The sequence below is a fragment of the Leptonychotes weddellii genome, chromosome 2 (assembly GCF_054177405.1).
Source record: "Leptonychotes weddellii isolate Sample4059 chromosome 2, ASM5417740v2, whole genome shotgun sequence".
In the NCBI taxonomy this organism is placed as follows: Eukaryota; Metazoa; Chordata; class Mammalia; order Carnivora; family Phocidae; genus Leptonychotes; species Leptonychotes weddellii.
The window spans coordinates 63,196,537-63,223,334 of NC_138370.1; the positions used below are offsets into that span (position 1 = coordinate 63,196,537).

The 26,798-nt window shown below is 37.1% G+C and overlaps 1 protein-coding gene across 8 annotated transcripts in view; it reads right to left on the reverse strand.

Annotated features, from left to right (window-relative positions):
• Positions 1-26,798, reverse strand: part of ARFIP1 (ARF interacting protein 1) — a 120,244-nt gene that overhangs the window by 31,111 nt on the left and 62,335 nt on the right. For 7 of the 8 annotated variants that reach the window (XM_081811762.1, XM_006727245.3, XM_031026275.2 and 4 more), the window contains 3 exons: positions 18,970-19,191; positions 10,750-10,907; positions 4,461-4,635 (listed from right to left, as the gene is read on the reverse strand). In XM_081811762.1, coding sequence (XP_081667888.1) covers positions 4,461-4,635; positions 10,750-10,907; positions 18,970-19,191 — 555 coding nt within the window. The remainder of the gene's footprint in view (positions 1-4,460; positions 4,636-10,749; positions 10,908-18,969; positions 19,192-26,798) is intronic. The other variant, XM_081811763.1, reaches the window with a different exon arrangement.

The following is a 26,798-nucleotide window of genomic DNA, read 5'->3' on the forward strand; positions in this document are numbered from 1 at the left end:
CTACATCTGTGTCTTTGGGGTAAATACCCAGGAGTGCAATTGCTGGGTCATAGGGTAGCTCTATTTTTAATTTTTTGAGGAACCTCCACACTGTTTTCCAAAGTGGCTGTATCAACTTGCATTCCCACCAATAGTATAAGACGATTTTATTTATTTGACAGAGAGAGAGCGAGAGAGAGCGAGGGCAAGCACAAGCAAGCAGAGCAGCAGGCAGAGGGAGAGGGAGAAGCAGGCTCCCCGCTGAGCAGAGAACCCGACGTGGGGCTGGATCCCAGGACCCTGGGATCACAACCTAAGCCGAAGGCAGACACTTACTGAACCACGCAGACGCCCCCTAACTTTACAAATTCTCTGATGCCAACTAGATAACGTTGGGATGTGAGAGCCATCTGACAGACACTGAAACTTTACAGAGATAACCTGGCTGGTCCCTCATTGCTCAGCATGCATCCTTTTTGAGGCCACAATTCAATCTTTATGTGTTCAAGGCTCAATACAACGTGGCTTCCAATTACCTTTCTGATTCTCTTTTCCTTTAAAGCATGTCAAGGTTATGTCCCATTATGGTAGTCTACTTCTCTACTAAACATGAATATTCCTCTATTCGTACATGTGGGCCACTGCCCTTGCCAAGCAGGTTCTCTTCCCACTTCTCTTAGGCCTGTCCTCCTGATCTTTCAAGGCTAGGCTGAAGTCCTGTCTCTTCCATGGATCTTAAAGACTTCCACGGATCTTAAAAGACTTCCCTGGTCAATTCATTATCCTTACTTACTACTGAGAAAGTATTGCTTACCTAATGCCAAATGATATAAATTTAGTATTTCAAATTAATATGTTGAAATAAATAGTTCATGTCTCCTGCCACATCTTTTCTAATGTCAATTTCTGCTCATATCAGCAAAAAAGACACAAAGTAGGCAGGATACAGGTTAAGTTTAAAAGCCACCAGGGGAAGGTGTGAAGGTGATAATTTCTAGAAAACAAACCCATCTTATGCTTTTGTAACTCCCTAAGATCATGAACTTTATTTTCTTTCTCCTTCACCCCTTCACCTAGCAAAGGGCCTGGCACACAGTAGGAATCCTATAAATACTGGTGAACAGTACTTTATACCTTACAGAGGACAGTGTGTTTTTCTCACTCACTTAACACAAGGCATGATTTACCCCCATTTTCCGGAAGAAAATACAAAGGTTTGGAGTCCCGTCCAAGATCATGAAGTAAGCAGGTGGCAGGAGCGGGTCTGGAACCCAAGTTTTCACACTCTTAATCTGGAATTTTTTTACAAAGGACACAGTCCACCTTGCCTATTCATTAGCCTATGCTGCTCAACTCTAGTGCAGAGCAGAGCACAGCACAGCATAAATCAAGTGAGGCAAAGCAAGGGCAGAGGAGAAAGTACACAATTTCTTTTCTCCCTGCCACCTCTGTACCTTTCTATTTCTCACATTAGCATGATAGCTGTTTTCCAGATACAACACACAGGGCTACTTTAGGCAGTAATGATACTAGATATAGACCGGCCCCAAATAATTTCTTCAGTCTATTTTCCACAGCTCAAATACTGATTTTGATGTTCCCAGAATCTAGAACTTCTCCTGGACACATGAAGGGGAAGAGCCTAGGTATGTCATACAACTCTTCCTAATAAGTGAGGAACGACTTTACAGTGGACAGATCAGGGAGACAGAGGTTCCAAAGATCAGAAGCAAAGGGCATATATGATCACAGAAGATGATGTAAAACGAACTCACTCATCTGTAAGCTATGGATGATGAGTGTATCTGATTGATAAGAATGTCAGCCTCAAAAGGACAGAGATTGTCTTTTTTGTTCCCTGACATATTCCCAGTATATAAAGTATTCAATAATATTTACTGAAAGAATTAAAGTATGAAGACTGTTATGAGGAACAGGTGAGAGAATATGTATAAAATGCATAGTAACTGACAAATAAGTGCCTTCCCTGATTCATGTCTACATCTGGCTATCTCCTAAGTTTCCAAAATAGTTAGACAAGTAGCAATCACATGGCCATTGTTTATCCTTGTGTAATTTTCCTATTTACCCTGGCAAAGACCAATAAGCATAGTTGCTTTGGGGTACTGATTCTTTCAACATTACTTTCTCTTCTTTTTTGCAGGGGGAGGGGCAGAGGGAGAGTGAGAAAGAGAATCTCAAGCGGACTCCACACTTAGTGTGGAATGCGACCTGGAGCTCGATCTCACCACCATGAGATCATGACCTGAGCTGAAATCAAGAGCCAGACGCTTAACCAACTAAGCTACGCAGGCGCCCCACTTTCTCTCCTTTTTTATAAAGGCAACACAACCATCTAAAATATAGAAACATACAAAGAAAACAAAAATTACCCATAATCTCACTATCCAGAGAAGAGTACACAATACCATTAGATTCCAAAAGAATACAATTAACATTTTATAGATTTTCTAAAATCAATTTATTTGCAGAGGTCCTGAACCCCAAATTAGGTGAATTCCTTTCTTTCCCTTCAAATTAGCTTTGGAGAGAGCCTCTCAAATGCTAGCTAGCGTACCTCACTTAGCACTATCCTGTATAGTGCTGATCTATTATAGAGGAATATGTCAAAAATATTTTTATGTTTAAAACATACATCTACATCTAAGTATTGATATATTCCTATCTATTAAAATGTTAAGCTATGTAACTGATCTATCTCTCCCTACATATATACCTGTAGAGAGATACATCTACATAGATATATATGAATGGACTAAAAGGAATGCCATCTTACGTGTTCAGCTAATCAATGCTGAAAGGCTGCACTGCGTTCTTGTTGGAATGATGCTGGGCAATCTGTCTGATAACTCTGCTGAAGTTTCCTTTACTGCCCTTGTAATTGTTTCTGGTGAATACTTTTTACCCACTGTAGCTAAAAAAAGTGAGTGGTAGTGCAGGACTTGGTAGATCCCGAGGAAATGTATTACTCTGCAGCTTTTATGGTAGCCAGAAGAGTTTCTAAAAAAAGGTTAAGGAAAACAAGAGGATATCAACAGACAATAACAAGTGAAGAACAATTTTAAGAGGGTACCTAAAGAAAGTAGATTTGAAGACCTATTGTGACTTCAGAGGATATGAAAATCACAAGAAGACCACCAATATGCAGTGGAAAGACCCCAACTCCACAAGACTGAACCACTCCACCTACTCTGTGCTGTGCCCACTATTGGCTTCTCCCTGTTTCCAGAACTGTAATCCCCCTCACAAAACTGAGTATGCATGTTATATTAAAAATGTTAAACACAGGGGCACCTGGGTTGGGCGTCTGACTCTTGATTTGGCTCAGGTCAAGATCTCAGGGTTGTGAGACTGAGCCCTTGTTCGGGCTCCACGCTCAGTGGGGAGTCTGCTTGAGATTCTCTTTCTCCCTCTCTCCTTCCCCACTGGGCTCTGGCATGTATGCTCTCTCAAATAAATACATCTAAAAAAAAAAAAGTTAGGGCGCCTGGGTGGCTCAGTTGTTAAGCGTCTGCCTTCGGCTCAGGTCATGATCCCGGGGTCCTGGGATCGAGTCCCACATCGGGCTCCCTCCTCGGGGGGAGGCCTGCTTCTCCCTCTTCCCCTCCCGCTGCTTGTGTTCCTGCTCTCGCTGTCTCTGTCTCTGTCAAATAAATAAATAAAATCTTTAAAAAAAAAAAAAAAAAAGTTAAACACAGGAACCTGTCCTCTACTTAAGCCAAAACTCAGGAGCCTGTTAGTCTCTGAATAGAATAGAAGCCTACAGCAGGTCCATCTCAGCTCTCACTGTTCTAGTCCTTAGATGGGTTCATGTTATACAAAAATAATGTGGAAAATTGATTTCTTGGCTTGTTTCTTCTAGGGTATGCTAACTACAGCTCTAAGCTGGACCTTTTAGTCATTCCTCATTTACCAGTTACGAGGAAGAATGTTCTTCCCTTTCTGAAGTCTGTACCTATCATTAATAAAAAGGTCTCAAAATATTCAAAGCAGAATCTATCATTATGTAACTTTTTATTTTATTATTTATTTTTTAATTTTCAGATTTTACTTTTTAAAAGTAATCTCTATACCCAGTACAGGCTTGAACTCACAACCCTGAGATCAACAGCCGGACACTCCACTGACTGAACCATCCAGGTGCTCCAAGTATGTAACTTTTAAAAACATTTGATACCAACTCCAATCTGAAGGTCAATAGTTGAACATCAAATATTTTTTTCCATCTGTTACATGTGAAGGACTGGTACAGTAGGGTTGATGATGACTTTTATAACAGAAAGATAAATATATTTTTGGTTCTTCTAAAAACTCAAACACTGATTACTGGTGGAATTCCATTCTGCAACTGTAATGAAAGAGAGCTAACAGAAACAAAATCTTTCTATTTATCTCTCTTTGGGGTGACATCATTTTAAAGTCCATAAAAATTTATCTCAGAAGGTAAAGACTAAATTTACCTTATTTTCTTCTAGAAATTTCAACTTGATAGAAACATCATTACGCATTTTATCATATTTTTCCTTATGTGCTTGAAACAGATGCTGTGACTGCTCAATCTTTGGCAGAGTGTTGGCATCACGTGGTCCAAGATTCAGTTCTTCCAAATCAGTGCGATATGCATCATATTCAATCCTGGAAAGAACAAAGTAAGTGAAGCATATTACAAAAACAGAGTGAAATAAGTTCAGGAGGTGAGGTGGAAATATACAACAGTCTCATGTTATATATTAACAGGTAATTCTCATACATATATTACACCTTATACTTTTAAAATAATGTATTTCTTTAATACAAAGAGCTATTAATACAAGCATCGGGCAGGGGGGAGCTGCTTATTAATCTCATTAACTATTTTTCCCAAAGTACAGTATTAACTGACAAGCAGAATTTCCAAAATTTAAAAACCAGTTTAAAAAAACAGATGTCAAAACCTAATGCCAACAAGATCACGTGATCTATCTCACATGGGAATTGGCTAATACCAATAAGGCAAAGCATATGAAGACAGCAGACTTTAGGATGACATACTTTAACTGGTAAAACGAAGCTACACTGAGAGTCAGCAGGCCTGAAAGTATAGTCTAGCCAGCAAGGCACAACAGAAACATAATGCAAGTCACATATGTAACTTAAAATTTTCTAGTAGTCACATTAAAATAATAAAAATTAATTTTACCTTTTAAACAATATATTTATTTTACCCAATATATCTACAATATTATCACTGCAACATGTAATCAATGTAAAAAGGTTGTTAATGAACTATTTTACTTTTTGGGGGAGTAGTAATGAGTCTCTGAAATCCACTGTATATATTACACATCTAATCACATCTCAATTTAGGCTAACCACATTTCAAGGGCTCAACAGACACATGTAGCTAGTGGCTACCATATGGGACAGAGTAACTCTGGATGGATTTCCATAATATTAGTATTTAGAACATGACAATGGCATCTATGACAGAGCACTTAACACCTTGTGCTCGTTTAGATGCCTACTCCCTAATAGTCTCCTACCACTAAAATAGTTACCCCCCCACCACTCCATGATCACACTGCACCTCATAATGTCTCTACCACAGCACCTGTGTAAGTACACTACCAACCTGCTTATTATAAAACAGTGACTTATCCAGCAGTCTCTACTATTCAGTACTCAGTTAAGATCAATGTGACCTCTGATTTAGTCAAAATCAGCATCACAAAACTTATGCCCTAGAACTAAAGCTCTTTATTCAATATCTAAAGTACTATCTACATCTCTTATTCTGGCAATTAAGAATATTTTAAAGACTTACTTATTCTTTTTAGAGAGAGCATGTGCACATGAGGTGGGGCGGGGGGGGGGGGAAGGCAGAAGGAGAGAAATACAAGCAGACCCCTGGCTGAGTGTGGAGCCTAACGCAGGGCTCGATCTCATGACCCCGAGGAACATGACCTGAGCCGAAACCAAGAGTCAGACACTCAACTGACTAAGCCACCCAGGCACCCTTTAAGAATATTTTAAACAACATAAACTATATTCCAATCTGACTTGAGAATTTATTTTTATCTTGTACTGAATTTAACAAACTTGATCTTTCAGGGCCAGAAGAGAACCATTCATTCACTGATACACTGATTTATTCAACAAATATTAAGTGAGCCCCTTCTATGTCCCAGGCACTATGCTAGAAACCAGAGCTATAAAGATGAACAGATAAAAGTTTATCTCCAAGAAACCTGCAGTCTAGAGGGAGAGAGACTCTTAAACAACTACAACAAAATGAGGTAATGGTAACTGCCATGAGGGAGGGAGAATAAGAGAGAGTGAAAATCAAGAGGAAGAATTACCTAATTAGGTATATCAAAACAGAATTAAAACACTAAAATTAAATTTTAAAGGATGATAAGAGCTTCCAAGGTGGACTGTGGCAGGGATATAGAGCAATCCAGGAAGAGAAAGGCAAGAACAAAAGCACAGATCTGTAAGATACCACGATACATTTGGGAAGTAATTCAGTATGTCATAACCTGAAGTTGGAGCATGACAGTGGAAGGAATTAAAGTCAGACAGGTAGGCACGACTGACATTAAGCAGGGCCTACAGGCCACACTAAAGGGATCGGATTTAATCTGGTAGGTCAAGTGATGTGATGGGAAGCCATTTAAGAACTCTGCTCTAGAAAGTGACATGTTCTACTTGTTCAGAATAGAAAGGCGTCTCTAGTAGTAAGAAATGGAGGATGGACTGGAGTAGATTAAGAAACAGAAACAAGGAAACCAATTAGAAGACCATGGGCAAAAGAGAAATGAGTCACTGAATCAAGACAGTGGCAGTGGGGCTAAGAAGGGGAGACAGATATTAAAGATTTGGGAGGCAAGACTGACTTGGTAATGATAACAAGTAAGTTAAACTCCATGGGTTCTCTGGGCAAAGTGAAGGACCACTCTGACCTTTGCGGCTCTAATGTCTTGAGCTAGTTATTTTATCTCTTTCTGCTTCAGTTTTTCATCTATAAATGAGAATAATAATCTCCACAAAAAATATAGAGTACTTAGGATACCTGGTAATAACTAGTATCTTTAGAGTGTTTATTATAATAGCCAAATTAGAGGAGGGATAGCCAGACGTAAATATACTAAAAACAACAAAAAATGAAAGAAAAAAAGTAGAACAAAAATAGTGGTATATGGTGATTTAATGTGAAGACAAACATCCTTCATCAGCCTCGGAGCACATTTCTAAACAGTTAAGATTAATATAAACATAATCAAAGTTATAATACTGACCTTATATCCCTTAATTTTTACATCCAGAGTTTGTAGATGGTATCAAAGTAAAACTTTCCGTAAGAGCTTCTCTAACAGTGCTCATTACCACCAGGAAGAGAAGCACACTAATTTTCAAAATGCAACTCTTCAAGGTTGCCAGTCTGAACTGAATCCGTATGAGTAAAGTTAGTCATAGTTGGTTACTTTATGGCTTATGTAAAACTTCTACAGAACAGGTGTCCACATCTGAAAAGTCTTGACCACAACTGACTCCCTTGTTGGTGGTGCTGTGGAGAAGTGTTGAATGGGCCGTTACAAGATTTTCTATACACGGAGCACCACAGGGCTAGGAAATACTTGTACACAATGCATAATAGGGAGCATTAAAAGGCCACCAGACATTTGCGTAAATTGCCACTTTTTGTGCTGATCAAATAGCTGACCCATGCCCTAAAGGTCAGTAAATTCTGGTTCTGACAGAGAAAAAAATTCAGTTACTGAGAAACTTTTAATCTGGGGTTCTTTTTAAATGTTATCCCTCTGCAGGCAATGTTTTAGTATTACAATAGTGAATCCCTCGGTTACTTCAATAAATAGTATAGGAAAGTCAAACCCCAAGCTAAGCTTAATGAATAAAATCACATTGTAATTTCAATAGAAAGAGAATAAATCATGAGGTGAGGTCATTATTGTTGTTAGTTTTTAAACTATACACAGAGGCTGTTAAAGATTTCCTGATAACCAGCTACCAAGTACATATAACCTGATTTATAACTCTGTTCAAAAGTTTCAAATAAACCCATATATTAGACAGATTGAGATTTTTTTAAAATATTTATTTATTTGAGAGAGAGAGAGAAAGAGAGAGTGCGTGCTCAAGCAGGGGAAGGGGCGAAAGAGGGAGAGAAAGAATCTCAAGCAGACTTCCTGCTGAACACGGAGCCTGATGTGGGGCTCAATCTCACGACCCCAAGATCATGACCTGAGCCCAAATCAAGAGTCAGACACTCAACCGACTGAGCCCCTAGATTGAGATCTTTTATCACATTGTACTTTAAGTCAGATATCTCAATATACGATGTGAAAATTATTATTAAAGATGTTATTTTTAAGTAATCTCTACACCCAATGTGGGGTCACAACCCTGAGATCCCGAGTCACATGCTCCATCGACTGAGCCAGCCAGGTGCATCATAATTTTTTAAATAGGTATGAAAATTTGAGATAAATCCAGTTCAAATTTGAGACTGAATGATCAAAAGTAAAAGGTAGAAAGCCAATGGGCTCTCATTTTGGCTTTGAAATTGGCTCCAAATGAGCAAACATTTAACCGCCAGAGGCTTTTCTCCACAAATTAAAACAAGACTCATGTATTGTTCAGTGACTTATCAGATGAATTTGTCCTTCTTTACTACAGGCTAATATTTAAGAAAAAAATTTTTTTTATTTTAAAGTAAGATATATGCCCAACATGGGGCTTGAACTCACAACCCCAAGATCAAGAGTTGCATGCTCTACGAACTGAGCCAGTCAGTCAGTCGTCCCATAATATCGGTTAATATTTTTTAAAAGCACCTTAGAAATAATGGCCAAAAAGATATTATACGCTAAAATAAAACATATTTTAAAATATACTAAACAAAAATATGTTTTAGGTACTAGAGATATTTTCAGGATAGGTGGACAATTACAAAGTACATAAACAGAAACTAGATTCATGTAGTTCTTGACTAAGAAGTGGTGGTGGGAATTTGGGAACAAAAGAATTTTCATCTTCAAAACCCACAAAACAATCTGAAAGACTAGAAAATAAGAATGCTTAAAAGAATTAAAGAGATAAAAGGAAAAGAGTACTCATTATGAACAAATTAGGACATCATGAATAAGGAACAGATGTGGAAAACCAAATAAAATTTATAAAAATAAAAAATATACAGAATATTCTTTTGAAAAATACAGACAATGTCCACAAAAAGATTTAGAGACTGGAGAACCAATTACTAAGAGTGTTACTGAAGGGAGTTCTATTGAAGGGTATCTTACTGAGAAATTCCTTCAATGTTATTGAGGGATATCCTGTTGATGGATTCCTTCTGTTTATTTTTTTCCACCTTCTGATTTTAACACTGTGTTAGTAAATAATTCAAACAATGAAGAAAAGTAAAAAACCAAGTCCAAAACCTAAATAGGGCACACAGCCCCACCTCCACCCTTCTCCGACCAAACAACCACAGCTATTTATCTTGACCTTCATTTCCAAGTCATTAAGAACCACATGTTAATGCTAAACCTAAAATTATAAACACAGAAGCATCTCTTCTTGTGAAAAGATTAAAAGTTAACTTTCCAGAGGTTTGGGGCTTTTACTTATGTGAAGCATAAGGGAATACATACTTAAGAAGAAGCACTCAAAAACTAGATCAGTTTAGAGTTTTCACAGCCATTTCTCATATCATTAAACTAGGGTAAGGGGCCAAAACATAAAGTTACACTTCCAAAAGGTATAGTTTGTACTTATCCTCAACTATGCTATAAAAAGTATAACAGGAAATAAGGATTTCAAGTGTTCAGAGGGAAAAAAAACTCAAAGTAAATCAGAATAGAATGAATGGGAGAAAAATTGGGCCTGGACTCAAAAGTTGAAAATGGTACTGCTGATCTGCTAAAATGTACTTAGCTTACCTAACAGGATGGTTATGAGATAGAGAAATTAATGATGAGTGTGTGTGTGTGTGTGTGTGTATAAAATGTATGAAAACACTGCATTATAAACAGCTATGAAAATATGTAAAAGGTAAAATACGAAAGAGTTTGAAGCTGATTATAAACTAGATAAGTGGAAGGCTAGGTTGTTGGTATCCACAACGATAAACAAAATCATGGAAGCAAAAATGAGCTTGTATATTGAAGAGAAAGTGAAACTGCAAGTCTGGCTATTGTACTGCTTCTACTGGGAAGCAACAGTGATAAGAATGAAGAGAGGCTTACGAGGCATCTAGTAACTACCTAGTAGAGGTATCTATAGAGGGCATCTAGTAACTACCTAGTAGAACACAAGGCCCTGTCCTTTTCTAAGGAAGCTGAAACTAGGAGATCCTCCACCTCCCTAATTCTCTAACAGGCAGGGTTGGGCACATGACCAAGGCTCAGTGAGACACTCTCTAGGCAATGAAGCAAAATATTCAGGGGCCTTTTGGAAATGACTTATGTAGCTGTGATAACATCAAGTACCAGAGGTACCCAGCATCAGGGTCCTAATTAGATTCCTAATTGGATTCTTCTGAGGCATTATCTTGATTTTGATTCCTGCTTGTTTCTAGAATCTGTTCTCCTGCCTTTCTCTTAGTTCCATGGGCTATCCTATAATGTTCTACTGTGTTCTTCTTCTGCCCATGTTAGCCAGAATTGATTTCTACCATATGCAACCTAAAACCTTAACTGAATTATGTACCATCTGTAAGCAGACAATATAATGAAAATGTATACCTACCTGGCACTTTCATATTGTTTCACAGTCATTAATGTATCTTCAATTGTTTTATTCACCAAAGTGTTCACACTGGCTATGAAAAAATTAATGGCTCCAAGAAGAGTCTCTCCATTTTTAGCCAGTAGCTTCTGGGTATCTGCGTTATAGCCAAATTCTTCCTAAAACAAAAAAAATCACCTTAACATATCCCCTTATTAGTGAATGTGACCAAAAAAATCTCAAATGTATCACTAATGGGAAAATATTTGATTTAGAAAATACTTGATTTAAAATATTTAGCTATAGAAGTTTTCTTCTTTTAATGTTTAAATAAACAAATCTAAATCACAGCTAGCTATATAATTACCAAAAAAGTTTAGTAAACCAAAATTGTCATCAGCTCAGATGTATAGCTAGAATTAAATAATTTTAAAAAGTTAAGCTACTTTGTACTAGAAAGAATATTTTCACTTCCATGTTTTGTTTTTATTATACTGTAAGCACAGCTGTTAAGAAAAATATAGCAGATTATTAATCAGAGAAACTACAACTTTCACAACCAAATTAGGTTAACAATTGACTAAAACTTTCAGACATAAGACAGATTGCAATTTTTGTGTTTTGACATAATCTCCTTGGTGTATAAATATTAACAACGCACATTTTTTTGTAAACTCAGTGACTAGTTGACTCCCAAGCTCAGGTCTACGTAGGTACACAGCTGGGGAAGGATCACTCAACACCAGTTCGAGTTCATTTGCTCTGAATAAACTGAGTCTTGGCTTAGAAAACATTACATGTGACTCCTTCAGAAATGGCAAGTACTAACTCTAAATTTTCAGTAGTGAAAGACTGGAAAGCTTTAACAGATTATCAGGACACATCCGAACAAATAAAAAATTTGATCATAGCTTATTGTAAGATGTATCATTCAATTTAAGAATTCTGCAGTTTGTTATGAAACACTTCTTAATGTCAGCTGAAAAAATGTAAAATGAAATTAAATAAAATCTTAGAAAATGCAAGTTTAATACTGGTGCTATAGATATAATTAAATTTCTAGGTGATAAAATATCCAATAATTAGTAAGTACAGGAAAGTAAAATTATTGTGCTGGGTTTTAGTATTTTCGGTTGGACAGGGACATTTTCCAATTAAGAGACATCCATGTAACTTTTTCTTTTTTTTAAGATTTATGTATTTGAGGGGCATTTGGGTGGCTCAGTCAGTTGAGCATCTATCTGCCTTTGGCTCGGGTCATAATCCCGAGTCCTGGAATCGAACCCTGCATCAGGCTCCCTACTCAGCAGGGAGTCTGCCTCTCCCTTTGCCACACCCCCAATCATGCTCTCTCTTGCTCCATCTCTCTCAAATAAATAAATAAAATCTTTAAAAAAATAAAAAAGATTTCTGTATTTGAGAGAGAACGCGCGCGCGTGCACAAGTCAGGTGAGGGGCAGAGGGAGAAGGGGAGAGGGAATCTCAAGCTGCCTGCTGAGCATGGAACCTGACCTGGGGCTCCGTCCCAGGACCTTAAGATCATGACCTGAGCCAAAATCAAGAGTTGGACGCTCAACCGAGCCACCCAGGCGCCCCAACACTGTTCACTTATCACAATTTCACATTATTAACACTGAAAATGCCACAAGTCCTAATTAGCCAAAGGGAGATCTATACAACCTAGAAGGCTACTTTTACTAAAAACAAAAAAACCTGTATCATAGTAAGATGAAATAGCAGCAGGTTGAAAAGTTGTATAGCAGAATTTGGAATACTATTTCCATTTGAAAAACAGGCCTAAATTCAAAGCAGACAGGAAGAGTAAACTACCACTGTTCTTTTCATTAATATAAATCCTACCTGTAATTCTGTGAAGAAAATAGAAAACTTAAGATTTTAACATATAATTTAAACTTAATTGGCTAGAATAAAAAAGCTTTTTTTTTATAGTAAGGTACAAGAGACACAGTAGTAAAAGATATAAAACAATTGGGACACCTTTAGAAAGAAATGAATATACATATGCATATGCATTATAAGAAACACATAAATAATTAAATATGCTTTTTTGGGCATTGAAAATAAGTAAAACATGATTCATAAACTTCATTTAGTTGGTAAGTTATTTCAGTATTTTTGGTTGGACAGGGACATTTTATATATTATAAACTGCTTTAACAATTACAAATAAACTAAATAACTAAATATAAAGTAATCAAAGGCTATATACATTAAGAACAGGGCTGTGGTTCTAATCTGACATTGAACAGGGAAGGCCAATACAATTCCTTAATATTTGCTTGCTTTATACAGAGAGAGAACAAAGTTTCAAAACATTTGATTTTTTTTCTCTTTAGCAGCTCCTATATCATTTACAACATTTACCAGATGTAAATGACCACTATTTCCCCTTAAACTTATATATTAGGACCAAATAACAGAAACGTCTGACTAGATCTAAAACATCCAGTTGTAGTACTATAAATTATTACCTAATTAATAAAAAGTGGGTTAATTTAAACAATACAGAGCAATAAAAAATTATACTCACAGGTACTAATTGATAATTGACAATAATATGGGTTATGTGAACTTTTCTAATCTTGATGTAGATGTTACTTTCTAAATTGAGAAAAACAATTTAGTGAGGTGAGGTGCCATGCTTTAACAGAACTGGGAGTCAGAGGCATGTGATAAAATGGTAAAATTTGGGGATTCAAACAGTTTGGGAGTTCCTATCTTGTTCTGCTACTGACTGGATTTATCTGTTTTGTTAAATTCTTTGTGTGTCAATTTCTTAGTAATAATATGAAGATAATTCTCTTACAAGTTTGATAGAAAGTGTAATGAGTGAGACAACTTGCTTAGAGTTCCTGACATTACAGGCATTCAAAAAAGTTTCAGGAGCTTGGCCATTTCTACTGCTCGTTATTGGTTGTTTCTCTAGAAAATGAAAGAACTGAGCTAATCTTTAAATTCTTCCTCAACTCCTAAATGCCGCAATCCCCAAAACAGCTATCATAACCATCATACTTTATTCAGTGCCACTATGTGCCATACCTGTGCTAAGTATTGTCAATGAGTCTCAGTTAATATGTCAGGAGGAAGTGGACAACAGCTCTTCATCATTGCACTATCAACTTTTTCTCAAAAAGAAATCAGCAGGCAAGGAAGAGAGTTACTTTGCTGGCTTACATGTGATTGATCCTGATGACGAAGGGAAAGGAAACTGGACTGCTAAGGAAGAATATGCCTAGAATACAGGCAACCTCTTAGGACATCTCCTAGTACTCCTACCATGCTCTGTGATTAATGTCAATGGAAAACGACATCAACCCATTTCAGCTGGGACTACTAATGGCCTGGACGCTTCAGGAATGAAGGTTTGGGTCACCCCACGAGGCAAAGAACTGACAAGCTGAGGTGCTAGCTGAAAGCCAGTGCAATATGGAATGGGTAGTAGAAGCTAAGACCTTGTGACCATCTGTAGAAATGAAGACCATAGTTGTTATGAGTATTTCTTCCTTATTTTGTTATCAATATGTGTGTATATGTATAAGGCAAATAACTTTGTTTTCTTCCCTCTCTTATCCCCTTGGCATACAACATAAGATATATTATTAACTTTACATCATAGTATTTAACTTACAGGATACCAAGGAAAAAAGTGAATGTCACTCAAGGACTTTGCATCCTCTTCTGGGGAAAAGGCTAATCTGTCTTTGATAGCATGCAGGACAGTCATGTCATGTTAGGTGAACGTAAGACTTTGCTATTGCCTTTATTTGGAGATTAAGTATAGTTTAAGGATAGGTGTATAAGTGCTGCTAAACTGACAAAGGGTAGACTGTGATGGTTAATTTTATGTGTCAACTTGATTAGACTAAAGTGGACAGCTGTTTGGTCAAACACCAGTCTAGATGTTGCTATGAAGATACAGATTTTGTAGATGTGATTAACATCTGCAATGATAAACACTGTAGATATGATTTAAAGTTGACTTTAAAGAGATTATCCTCCAGAATGTGGGTGGACTTCATTCAATCAGTTGAAGACCTTCAGAGCCAAAAAGACTACGGTTTCTTGGAAAAGAATTCTGCCTTAACACTGTAACATTAGAAATCTGGCCTCGGTTTCTAGACTACTGACCTACCCTTCATATTTCAGACTTGCCAAGCCCCACAACTGTGGGAGTCAATTCCTTAAAATAAATGTGTGTGTGTATTATGTACATATCTCCTATTGGTTTTGTTTCTCTGGAAAATCCTGATACAAAAACATCTATCCTGTAAATACTGATTCCAAATTTCAAACAATCTCCAATAGGTTCTAGTTTACCATTATTTTTATATTTATAAACACTGATTAGAATGTTCAATCCAATAAGTTTTCTATTTCTTACATTATTATTTCCTTCAAATCACTTCTGCGTACACATTTGCCTTTAGCATTTGTTCACTAACAAATTATATCAAGTATATTTTGGTGCATAAGTCATCATAAAAGAATATAGTATGTCTTTTTAGCAAAATAGGATAGTCCAAATTCTTCTCAAAAAATGTTGCATGGGGGCTCCTGGGTGGCTCAGTTGGTTAAGTGTCTGACTCTTGATTTCGGCTCAGGTCATGATCTCAGGGTGGTGGGATCGAGCCCTGAGTCAGGCCCTGTGCTGAGCATGGAGTCTGCTTGTCCCTCTCCCTCTGCCCCTCACCTCACTTGTGCGTGCCTGTGTGTGTGCATGTGCGTGCGCGTGCTCTCTAATAAATGAATAGAATCTTAAAAAAAAATGAAAACTGTTGCGTGATGGACTCATGCCTACTGAATGACTGACTAGATAAAAATACCTGTGATGATTAATTTTACATGCCAACTTGGCTAGGCCATGATGTCCAGATTTTGGTCAAACATTATTCTGGATATTTCAGTGCAGGTGCTTTTTTGAATGAGATTAATATTTAAATTGGTGGAGTGTGAGTAAAGCAGACTGCCCTCCACAATGGCAGTGGGCCTCATCCAATCAACTGAAGACCTTAACAGAACAAAGACTGAATTCCCTGGAGCAAAAAGGAATTCTGCTAATAGTCTGCCTTTGCACTCAAACTGCCTTTGCACTCAAACTCTTCCTTGAGTCTCTAGTCTGCCAGCCTACCCCACAGGTTTTACATGTACCAAGACTCCAAAATCCTGTGAACCAATCTCTTAAAATACATCCCTCTGTATATCTACACATCCTGTTGGTTCTGTTTGTCCACAGTACTTGACTAATACAGTACCATATTTCCTTTCTGTCCTTAAAAATTCACTGACTCTTGAATTTAAGAAAATTCATCTAGGATATCATCATCAGAAGACTCAGACTGGAATTTCACTTGTATTATCTATTTTGCCATCATTGTTGAGTCAATACTGCTGCCTCTCTGCAGTCATCTTATGATTCTAATAACTGTGAAATATCTTCCTCTGGTATTGTCTTCTCTTTGCCATTATATGAGCAAAAAATGAAAAATTCTAAATTTTCAACTACGTTGCAAAAACATTAAAAAAAAGACTACAAAGAGTATTTATCTATTACATTATTATTTTTTTTTAAAAGATTTTATTTATTTATTTGAGACAGAGAGAATGAGAGACAGAGAGCATGAGAGGGAGGAGGGTCAGAGGGAGAAGCAGACTCCCTGCCGAGCAGGGAGCTGGATGCGGGACTCGATCCCGGGACTCCAGGATCATGACCTGAGCCGAAGGCAGTCGCTTAACCAACTGAGCCACCCAGGCGCCCTCTATTACATTATTTTTTAAGGCGATGCCAGCATTCTTTTGTTTTATCATTTTAGTAATTTTTAACATGGTTGGAAATAACAGATGAGTAGTGATGAAATAATTCCCAAGATGATGAAACAGCAAAATGTTTTAAGATCATTAAGATCCCATACTGTGTCTTTGATTTCCAATGGACCCACATGGCAGTTGCAAGATAAGAAGTTGTATTCCGGGGGCACCTGGGTGGCTCAGTTGGCTAAGCGTCTGCCTTCGGCTCAGGTCATGACCCTGGGGTCCTGGGATCAAACCCTGCGTCCTGCTCCCTGCTCAGCGGGGAGCCTGCTTCTTCCTCTCCTCTGCCCCCACCCACTCATGTTCTCTCTTGTTCACTCTGCTCTCTCTCTCTCAAATAAATAAAAATCTTTTAAAAAAAGTATTCTGTTAAAAAAATAAGCAAATGTTTTCATTGGAATAAAACTCATGAACTATCAAATCCTTACAAAGGGTTAGAGATGCTCAAATAAGAAACTTAAAAATTAAAACTGAGTCTAACGGACTTGAATACTGAGGATTAACCTCTCAGTTCTGTTAAAAAAAAAAAAAAAGGATTTGACATCTAGAAGATAATAAAAATACCTACTAGCTAAGACTGAGCATTAAATGAGCTAATACATACATAAACCACTTAGAACAGTATCTGGCATATAGTAAATCCCCAATCTGTATTAACTATTATAAGTAGCAGGGTCTACTGAGTGCAGCATCACTGATAACACTACTGTAACACTTCCCCAGACCCTATACCCTGGCTACCTCTTTCCTTACTGTGGGGATTTTTCTCTCTAAAGATTCCACTTAAAGAGATAGCAAGAGATCATGGAGAAACACAGACAAGTCTGGTGTAGCTCCTCCCTGTGCACATGCACAGGCGAGCCCCACCCAGAGCTGCCCTCTCCTGGCCTCACTGTCTGTACATGTCCTTGGCTATGAAAACAAAACCAAGTATGTGTATGTTTGTATATATAAAACATAAATTATACATAGATACAATTTTCAGTTCTACTCTTTTTTATTCATTTATTTTTTTAAAGATTTTATTTATTTGTCAGAGAGAGAGACAGAGAGGTAGAGCACACACAAGCAGGGGGAGCAACAGAGAGGGAGAAGCAGGCTCCCCGCTGAGCAGGGAGCCCGATGTGGGACTCGATCCCAGGACCCTGGGATCATGACCTGAGCCAAAGGCAGATGCTTAACTGACTGAGCCACCCAGGCGTCCCACTCTACCTTTTATTAAAAAAGATTTTATTATTTATTAGAGAGAGAGAGAAAGAGAGCACATGCAAGCACACATACAGGTACATGCATGAGCAGGGGGAGGAGCAGTGGGGGAGGGGGAGGGACAAGCAGTCTCCAGGCTGAGAGCACTTGGACACCAGCTCAACCCCAGCACTCTGATCGGGATCATGACCTGAGCCAAAAGCAAGAGTCATATGCTCAACCTGCTGGGCTACCTGAGTGCCCCACAGCTCTACCTTTAATTTGTTTTGTGATCTTATAAATATTACCTAACCTCTCTTGGCTTCAGTTTCCTCATCTATAAAACAGGGATAACATTTCTTGCAGTATTGTTAGATAAATTACATGATACAATGGCTATAAAGCACCCAGCCCATTACAGTGAAATTGTGGACACTCAATAACTACAGCTGTTATATTAATCAGCTTCCCAAATATTAGATTAGTTCTTTTTGTCTATCTAATGACTCAGTTAGAATTGAATCTAAGTATTCTTCACTATTATGAGATAGATCACCATCTCTAGCCAAACTTTCTTTTCCAAGATTCTAGATATTTTCAAATAATTTAATGCTCTAAATTATCTAAGTCTTCAAGTTAGAAAGTCTGTAGGCAAAGGATTTTGGCTCCAGGTGAGGGGAAAAAAAAAAAAAAGACATCAAAGAAGTCACTTAAGAAACCATAAGAAATCCTCAGGAATGCTTTGCTGAATATTTTAGAGATATATGCAAAAAAAATAATTTTATAATTACCCTAAAATTCTTAATTTTTAAAACTCACAATTTCTATTAATGATTTCAGTAAAAGATCTTGAATCCAGTCAAGCAAGTTACTATTTGTTCAAGACAAATAGTAGAGAATAGGTAAGAGATTTTCAATAGGTACCTGAATTTGCTTTTTGCTTTCTACCCAAGCTCACATACACATAGCTATGATTTTTTCTAGACTCAGGCAGGCTGAGTACTTTCCTTTTCCTTTCCTCTAACCAAGCTCCCGTCCCCTGAAACCTCTAGCTGACATCTCCAGTCATTTGGGCCTTCTTAAAAATTACATGAAATATTTTAAAAGAACACCAATTCCAAATTTATTAAGAATTAAGCAAATCAGAAATGTAACAAATTACATCTTACAATAATATTGCCATTCTCCTCCTCCACACTCTCCAATAGCTATTTAAAATAATCTTACATGTAGTTCTAGTGACTTCAAACTCAGGTCAGCAAATGCATCTCCAAGTTGCCTTTGGGTGTGCACCATCTGGAAAAGCTGGGTTGACAATGTCTGAGCCAGTCTTAAAATATTTTCATATTTTTTCTTGTTATCTCTTAATATATCAATCTGAGCTTCAAGTTCAAGGTCCACAGTTCTCGATCCACGGCCTAGCTTCTCAGAGATAATTTGCCGAGTGCACTAAAAGTGGAAAGATGCACTTTTGTTTAGGAAGAAAAAAAAGAACAAAAGAGAAAGGAATAATATAGCAATCCGAAGTACAAATACTACAGCATTTGACATATACATTTTGGGCTTCAAACAAGCTACCCTTAAAAAACTGAAAATGGTCAGCCCACTTAGAGAAGTTCATCAAGATTCAAAATAAACTTACCAGACATATCTAATAGCTATTACTAATCAGAAGAAGTTTTAAGACTTAGAGAGCTAATTTATATACTACCAGATGAGCTCCCTCACAGAATTATATTTCAGACTTAGCATACTTAGGTAGATTATTTACAACAACTGAGATACTTGGCATTGATTTAAGAATGTGAGTGGGCTGTTAATATAGGAATAATAAGCATATCAAAATTCTATTCTCCTGTTGTTTTCAAATGCTTTTTTCCCTTCTATCTTCCTCTTAAACAGCTGTGTGTATGTGTGTGAGCAGGAGGAATGAAGAGAAGAAAGGAAGGAGAAAGAGATAAGACAAGGACATGGGAAGGGTGGGGAGAGAGGAAGGGGAAGAAAGGAAGAGAGAGAGAGAGGAAGGGAAGGAGGAAAGAAGAGAAAGAGGTAGAGATGAGAGATTCCTGAATTCTTTTACTTCTGTCCAGAAAGAATAGTATTAAATTATGTTATTCTGTCCTGCCCCAGAAATAATGATACAGGAAATTTTTTTTAGCAACAAAAAATTGTAAGCAACTTCACTACTTAATAATATATTTTGAGAGTAACTATATAGGGCATTAATATACTCTTCATCATTTAAAGTTAACAAAAATATTCTAAAAAAGGAATAAATATTGCAATTTTTTAAATTTGCAAATTTGCTCTTTTATCTTGTCTTTCACAGTTTTGGTTACAGAATTGATATCTATTCCAACAATTAAAATAATGAATGAAATAAAAGGCGAATTTCCTCTTCCTTCCTTTAATACCACTAAATGATAGAAAACTACTACTATTAACAGTTTGATGCATAGTCTAGACTCTTCCTTAAACCTCTATACTCACATATATAATATTTTTCAAGTAAAAATGAGACTGTGCTATGCTATACATAACATCCTTATACATAACATCCTATATTTCCTATGACCAAATATCTTGAGATTTTTCCTTGTCAATACATATAAATCTATATTTATCCATCTAATTAGTATATTATATACTACTCATGTTTTTCTATTTAAAACTGAAATGAATTCCCTATATATTCTCTATTCTCATCAATTAAGGATCCTTGTTAATAAACATTTAAAAATAAAGGAGTTCTTTTTTTTAAAAGGCAGAGAAATTAACTATATAAAAAATGATAGGAAAGGTGAGAGGCTAAACTCACAGAAGAGAGATAAAACTATTTCTATGGGAAAACATATGAACACATACACTCTTAGAAGATGAAAATCACTTCAAGAGAAAAGCTTAACTGAAGACTGTCATTTTAACGAGGGAAACATCAGCAAAAACAATACCTGAAATGGTAACAAGATAAAGGAGATATACCACTTTTCATCCACACCAGGATTTTCCCTATGCAATATTATCAGAGATTTATTCCATTTGAAAGCCAAAGCATATGGTACCTTCCATAGCAACCCAGATAAAATAGTCTGTTGAAAGTCAAGAAGCTAGAATTCACTGAAGAAGCTTGGCAGACTGGGCAAAATGAAAGAAATGCCTACTGTTGTCTAAGTGGCCATTTTTTCCCAGAAATAATGGTTACAAGCAGACAGCGGGGTCAGAGGTTTAATGAGGAAATGTTTTTTGTTTCCAGGAAGCCAAGGCACTAAGAAGCATAAGGCAATATTGATTATGAAGCGTGTTAAAATCTGGACACTAGAAACAAGTTTTGAAACAGACCTTTCCCACCTTGTATTCCAATATAGATAATGTACACTCTTAAGGACAATCTAAGTAATCTAAAAGTGAGAGTACTCCAGATAGCCTACTTTGCTGAAAATGCAGATGACTTACAATGAGCTGACAGTCCTATTCAGTATTCCATACTTATAAATTAAGACTCCATTTTGAAGATAAGACAAATGGAGCAAGGTTAAAGCGGAAGTAAACTACTGCTCTATGGAGATCTCCTACTTGGGGGGATGGTGGATATAATAAAGTGATAAACACTGTATAAAAAAATACTATGAATCACCATCATACAGGTCATGAATTTATAAGATAGTCACTGTGTACTCTCAGTATTTAAACAGCACCAAGAACTTTTTCTGTGAATACCAAAAAGTGAATAAAAACACTTAAGTACAAGGAAAAGAATAATTTCATGGCAAAAGCTGATAGATACTAAAGAGTTATTAAGGGTGAAGGATAGGAAAGAAGGGAGCATAAAAGAAAATACTAGAAACTGAACAAGGGGAATAGGTCAATCAGTAAATGAATAAGATAATATAAGAAAAACAGGGATGAAAGTTTAAAAGATATTGGCTTATAGGCAACAAAGATTAATTTGATAAGGTGTGAATACTGATGACAAATTTGTAAACATTCAAAGAAAGTATTTAATGCTTGGGAAACATGCCAAATAGCTCTGAATGCTGAAACCGAGATCATTCTTAAATAAAATAATAATAGTAAGATGGACTTCTAAAAGTACTCTATTCTTTTTTTCTTTTTTTGTAAGATTTATTTTTTTATTTTTAAGTAATCCCTACACCCAACGTGGGGTTCAAATTTACAACCCAGAGATCAAGAGTTGCATGTTCCACTGACTGAGCCAGCCAGGTGCCCCTACTCTATTCTTTATAAAAAAAATTTTAAGGGGCGCCTGGGTGGCTCAGTCGGTTAAGCGTCTGTCTTCTGCTCAGGTCATGATCCCAAGGTCCTGGGATGGAGCCCCGCATCAGGCTCCCTGCTCAGTGGAGAACCTGCTTCTCCCTCTCCCTCTTCTGCTCCCCCTGCTTGTGCTCTTTGTCTGTCTCTCCTCTGTCAAATTTAAAAAAATAAAATCTTAAAAAAAATTGTTTTTAGTTTATTTTATTTTTTGGGGTGAGAATTCCTGCGGATAAGAATAAATAAGAGGGGCGCCTGGGTGGCTCAGTCGTTAAGCGTCTGCCTTCGGCTCGGGTCATGATCCCAGGGTCCTGGGATCGAGCCCCACATCGGGCTCCCTGCTCGGCAGGAGGCCTGCTTCTCCCTCTCCCACTCCCCCTGCTTGTGTTCCCTCTCTTGCTGTGTCTCTCTCTGTCAAATAAATAAATAAAATCTTTAAAAAAAAAAAAAAGAATAAATAAGAAAATAAATAAATTTTGGATTCAAAATTTATGAATAAAATCAGGCAGATTAAAATAATGTTTAAGAATACTTACTTATATATCAGAGCCTAAACCTAAAATTGTTCCCATTATATATTTGGTTTAAATCACCAGCCTGTTTTTTTTTTTTAAAGCAAATACTTTATTATGGCTTTACCAGCCTGTTTTTAGAGCCAAAATTAACAACCAATAAAGAAGTTCTAAATAGTCTCTGTGAGGAAAAGCCTTTAAGTGACTGATGTATTACAAATAGCTCAAGCCACAAATCCACTTGGTACCTCTGAATCTTAACAGGGACAAGACAGTAGAATTTAAAGAACAGTTAAGTGGATGAAAACCCTAGCTGTTCAAGTCAGAGCATTGGCCATACCACTCTCTGTATTTGTGAATTGTTTGTGGGTGTAGCGGTTTGTAAGTCAGGAATTGTTTATACTTTTATACAGACACATTATCTCTTCTCAAGAGTAATACAGAAGTGAATTTTTTTTTTTAAGATTTTATTTATTTGCCAGAGAGAGAATGAGAGACAGAGAGCATGAGAGGGAGGAGGGTCAGAGGGAGAAGCAGACTCCCTGCTGAGCAGGGAGCCTGATGTGGGACTCGATCCCGTGACTCCAGGATCATGACCTGAGCCGAAGGCAGTCGCTTAACCAACTGAGCCACCCAGGCGCCCACAGAAGTGAATTTATTCTTTCAGTTAATACTTCTAAAATATGATCTGAAATTATCTACAAAAGTACAGGTTTTTTTAAGATGATAAAAGTGCCTGAAACATGCTCATCAATCTTCCCAAAAATTATTTAGTATTTGTTAGAGAACAGAAAGAGAAGAGAGATTAAAGGCCAAAAACCATGCAGGAGCTGAAGTCCAAGAAAAAGATTAAAGTTGTAGCTAGAATCAAAAGTTGCTCAACAGTAAAATGGATAATAAGTACAGACCTAAATCAACCAAATCAAAATCTATACTTGAAGGATTATCCAAATGACAATGAGTGTCCTATATAGCTCATAATTTGGAATGAAAAGGTAAAAAAGCCATAAGAACAGAGTCAAGGAGATCCAATAAAGTCATTACACTCTGAGCTTGTTTAGGTGGAGAAACATATGCCAACCCAGACACACTGGCTACAAACTCCATTAAAATCATGTAAGTTAGAACATTCTTTTTCTCTTCTATTTATTTTTTTAAAGTACAAATACACTTAAAAATTTCTTTTAAGGATTTATTTGAGAGAGAGAAAGAAGGAGAGAGACCACACGCAAGAGGGAGGAGGGGCAGAGGGAGAGAGAGAGAATCCTCAAGCAGACTCCCCACTAAGTGGGAAGCCCAATGTGAGGCCTAATCCCAGGACCCCAAGATCATACCTTGAATCAAAATCAAGAGCAGGCCCCTGAGCCACCCACGCATGCCTAATTTTTTTTTAAAGTAAGCTCTAGGTCCAACACAGGGCCTGAACTTACAACCCCAAGATCAATAGTTGCAAGCTCTACTGACTGAGCCAGCCAGGCGCCCCTCTCTTCTGATTTAGGCTGTAACACCCCAATTAAGCTCTGACGAAAAAAATTTTCAGTTAAAAATAATCATTCTGAGGAGAATGATAACTCCTTCATGTAGAATTATGCCATCTGTGCAACATTTTAAAGGCTGGTCAATTTCATTAACATAAACTTTAAAAAGGCTGAATGTGGTATGTTAATGTAAGAGATAAATATGGAATCTTAACAATGATTCAACTCAGATTATTGTAGAGGTAAAAAACAAAAAATGGGGAACAGATAATAAGTATATAGGAAAAAAAGAGGGAACAAGGGAAACTTGAACTAAAGGACACAAGAGAAGAAGGCTCAAATGAACAAAATCTTAAATTTTATAATTTGTAATTACTAAGACTTGATTCAGAAATAAGGCCTGTATTTTTTTTAAGGTGGTAATTATTTTTATTAATTATTTTTTAAAAAGATTTTATTTGAGAGAGAGAGAGAGAGAAAGAAAATGAGTGGGGGGGGGCAGAAGGGGAGGGAGAAGCAGACTCCCTGACGTGGGGCTCAATCCATAACCCTGACCTGAGCCGAAGGCAGACACTTAACTGACTGAGCCACCCAGGTGTCCTTTATTTTTTTTTTAAAGTAATCTCTACAGCCAACGTGGGGCTCCAACTCACGACCCCAAGATCAAGAGTCACATGCTCTACCAACTGAGCCAGAGAAGCACCACTAAGGCCTGTTATTCTTTAGGTTTCAATGTGTGATCACAGAATGTTACTAGTTAGAGGCAAATTTCATGAATAAATGAACAAAGGAATGGTTGAATAAATAAATTTAATAAATTAATGAATGAAACTCAGTTTGGTATGAAAGACAAATAAGTGAAATTAAAGGGAGCAAAAAGAGGAATTCCAAGCAGTAGGCAAATATAGTCGCATGAAGTTATAAGTAAGTTATAGACGTGTGAGAAAGCATAGTTTGCTTCGGAAATCTCTGGATAATTTGGTATGGATCACTGGATCCACTGGTGGGAGAGAGGAACAGGGGATAATGTTGGCAAGGTAGATGGGTCAGATCCACACCATTCTAAAGACAATGGGGATCAACTGAACAATTTCAAGTAAGAGTGAACCATATTAGGCAGCGTAGAATATGCAGTCTAAGAGATTTTGTCAAGAAGCTAATTCAGTAACGTGAGAGTAACAAAGAATATGGACTATGGCTGGGAAAGCTGGAATGGAGAAAAAGGGATAAAGTCAAACAATATTGAGGCAGAGTCCATTTAATGATAAGAGGTATGTGGCATCAATGAGAAGATGAAGTAGAAATCTGGATAGCTGGGTGAACTGTTGTGATATGAGGGAATACAAAGGGAGAAACAATACATGGAATGAGACCCCACATCCTTGATAACAAAAGGAGCAATAATTAAATACAATGTCCTGAATGAGAACAGTTGACGCTGGCATTAGTTTTTGACGACTACCATTGGCATTTATCAGGGCTACACTGGCATGAGGAAAATAATTTTTGGAAAGATTCATGAACATGTTTTTTTTTTTTTTAAGATTTTATTTATTATTTGACAGAGAGAGAATGAGAGAGAGCAAGCACATGAGAGGGGGGAGGGTCAGAGGGAGAAGCAGACTCCCCGCCGAGCAGGGAGCCCGATGCGGGACTCGATCCAGGGACTCCAGGATCATGACCTGAGCCGAAGGCAGTCGCTTAACCAACTGAGCCACCCAGGCGCCCTCATGAACATGTTTCAGGGGCACTTTTATCATCTTAAGAAAACCTGTTCTTTTGTAGATGATTTCTGAAAGCATTCTGAAAGTATTGCCTGAAAGAATAAATTCACTTCTGTATTACTCTTGAGAAGACACATAAGAGACATGTCCTCTGTATAAAAATATAGACAATTCCTGACTTACAAACCACTACCTCCACAAACAATTCACAAATATAGAGAGTGCTATGGCCAATGCTCTGACTTGAGTAACTAGGGTTTTCATCCACTCAACTGTTCTTTAAACTATTTTTTTTAAAAGATTATTTATTTATTTGAAAGAGAGAAAGAGAGCATGAGCTTGAGCAGGGGGAGGGGCAGAGGGAAAAGGAGAGAGAGAATCTCAAGCAGGCTGCGCACTGAGTGCAGAGCCCGATGTGGGGCTTGATCTTACCACCCCAATATCAGGACCTGAGCTGAAATCAAAAGTCGGCCACTTAACTGACTGAGCCACCCTGGTGCCCCTAACTATTCTTTAAATTCTACTGTTTTGTCCCTGTTGGGATTCAAAGGTACTATGGATTTGTGGTTTGAGCTATTTGTAATACATCAAATATACTATAGATTAAATAATTTGTTTTACAGAGGCCATACAAAAAAAGAGCCACCAATTACTCTGAGGCAATGCAACTAACAACAATACATTTTTGAAGTCCAACTCATCTGCAATGTGGTGCTGTCTATACAGTTAATGCTTAATTATTACAATAAGATCAGAGAATTCCAACTTTGAAAAATGACTATACCTCTTTGACATTCAGTTACTATAAGGTATCAAAAAGAGGAGGTAGGGATAGATATGTCTATAGCAGTTTTACAGGCAAACATATTCCAAGGTAATATATTTCTTCTTCAATTATGTACTATTAATTAATAAGCATTTCTATAGCTTTTTTACTCTTTTGCTACTGACTTTTTAGACTACATTTATGCAGAGACCAATAAAACAAAGTACTTCATTTTCTAATTGTATTTTTATAGAGGCATTATTCTTTCCTATATATTCATATAATTGCAAATAATAATTTGAATAAC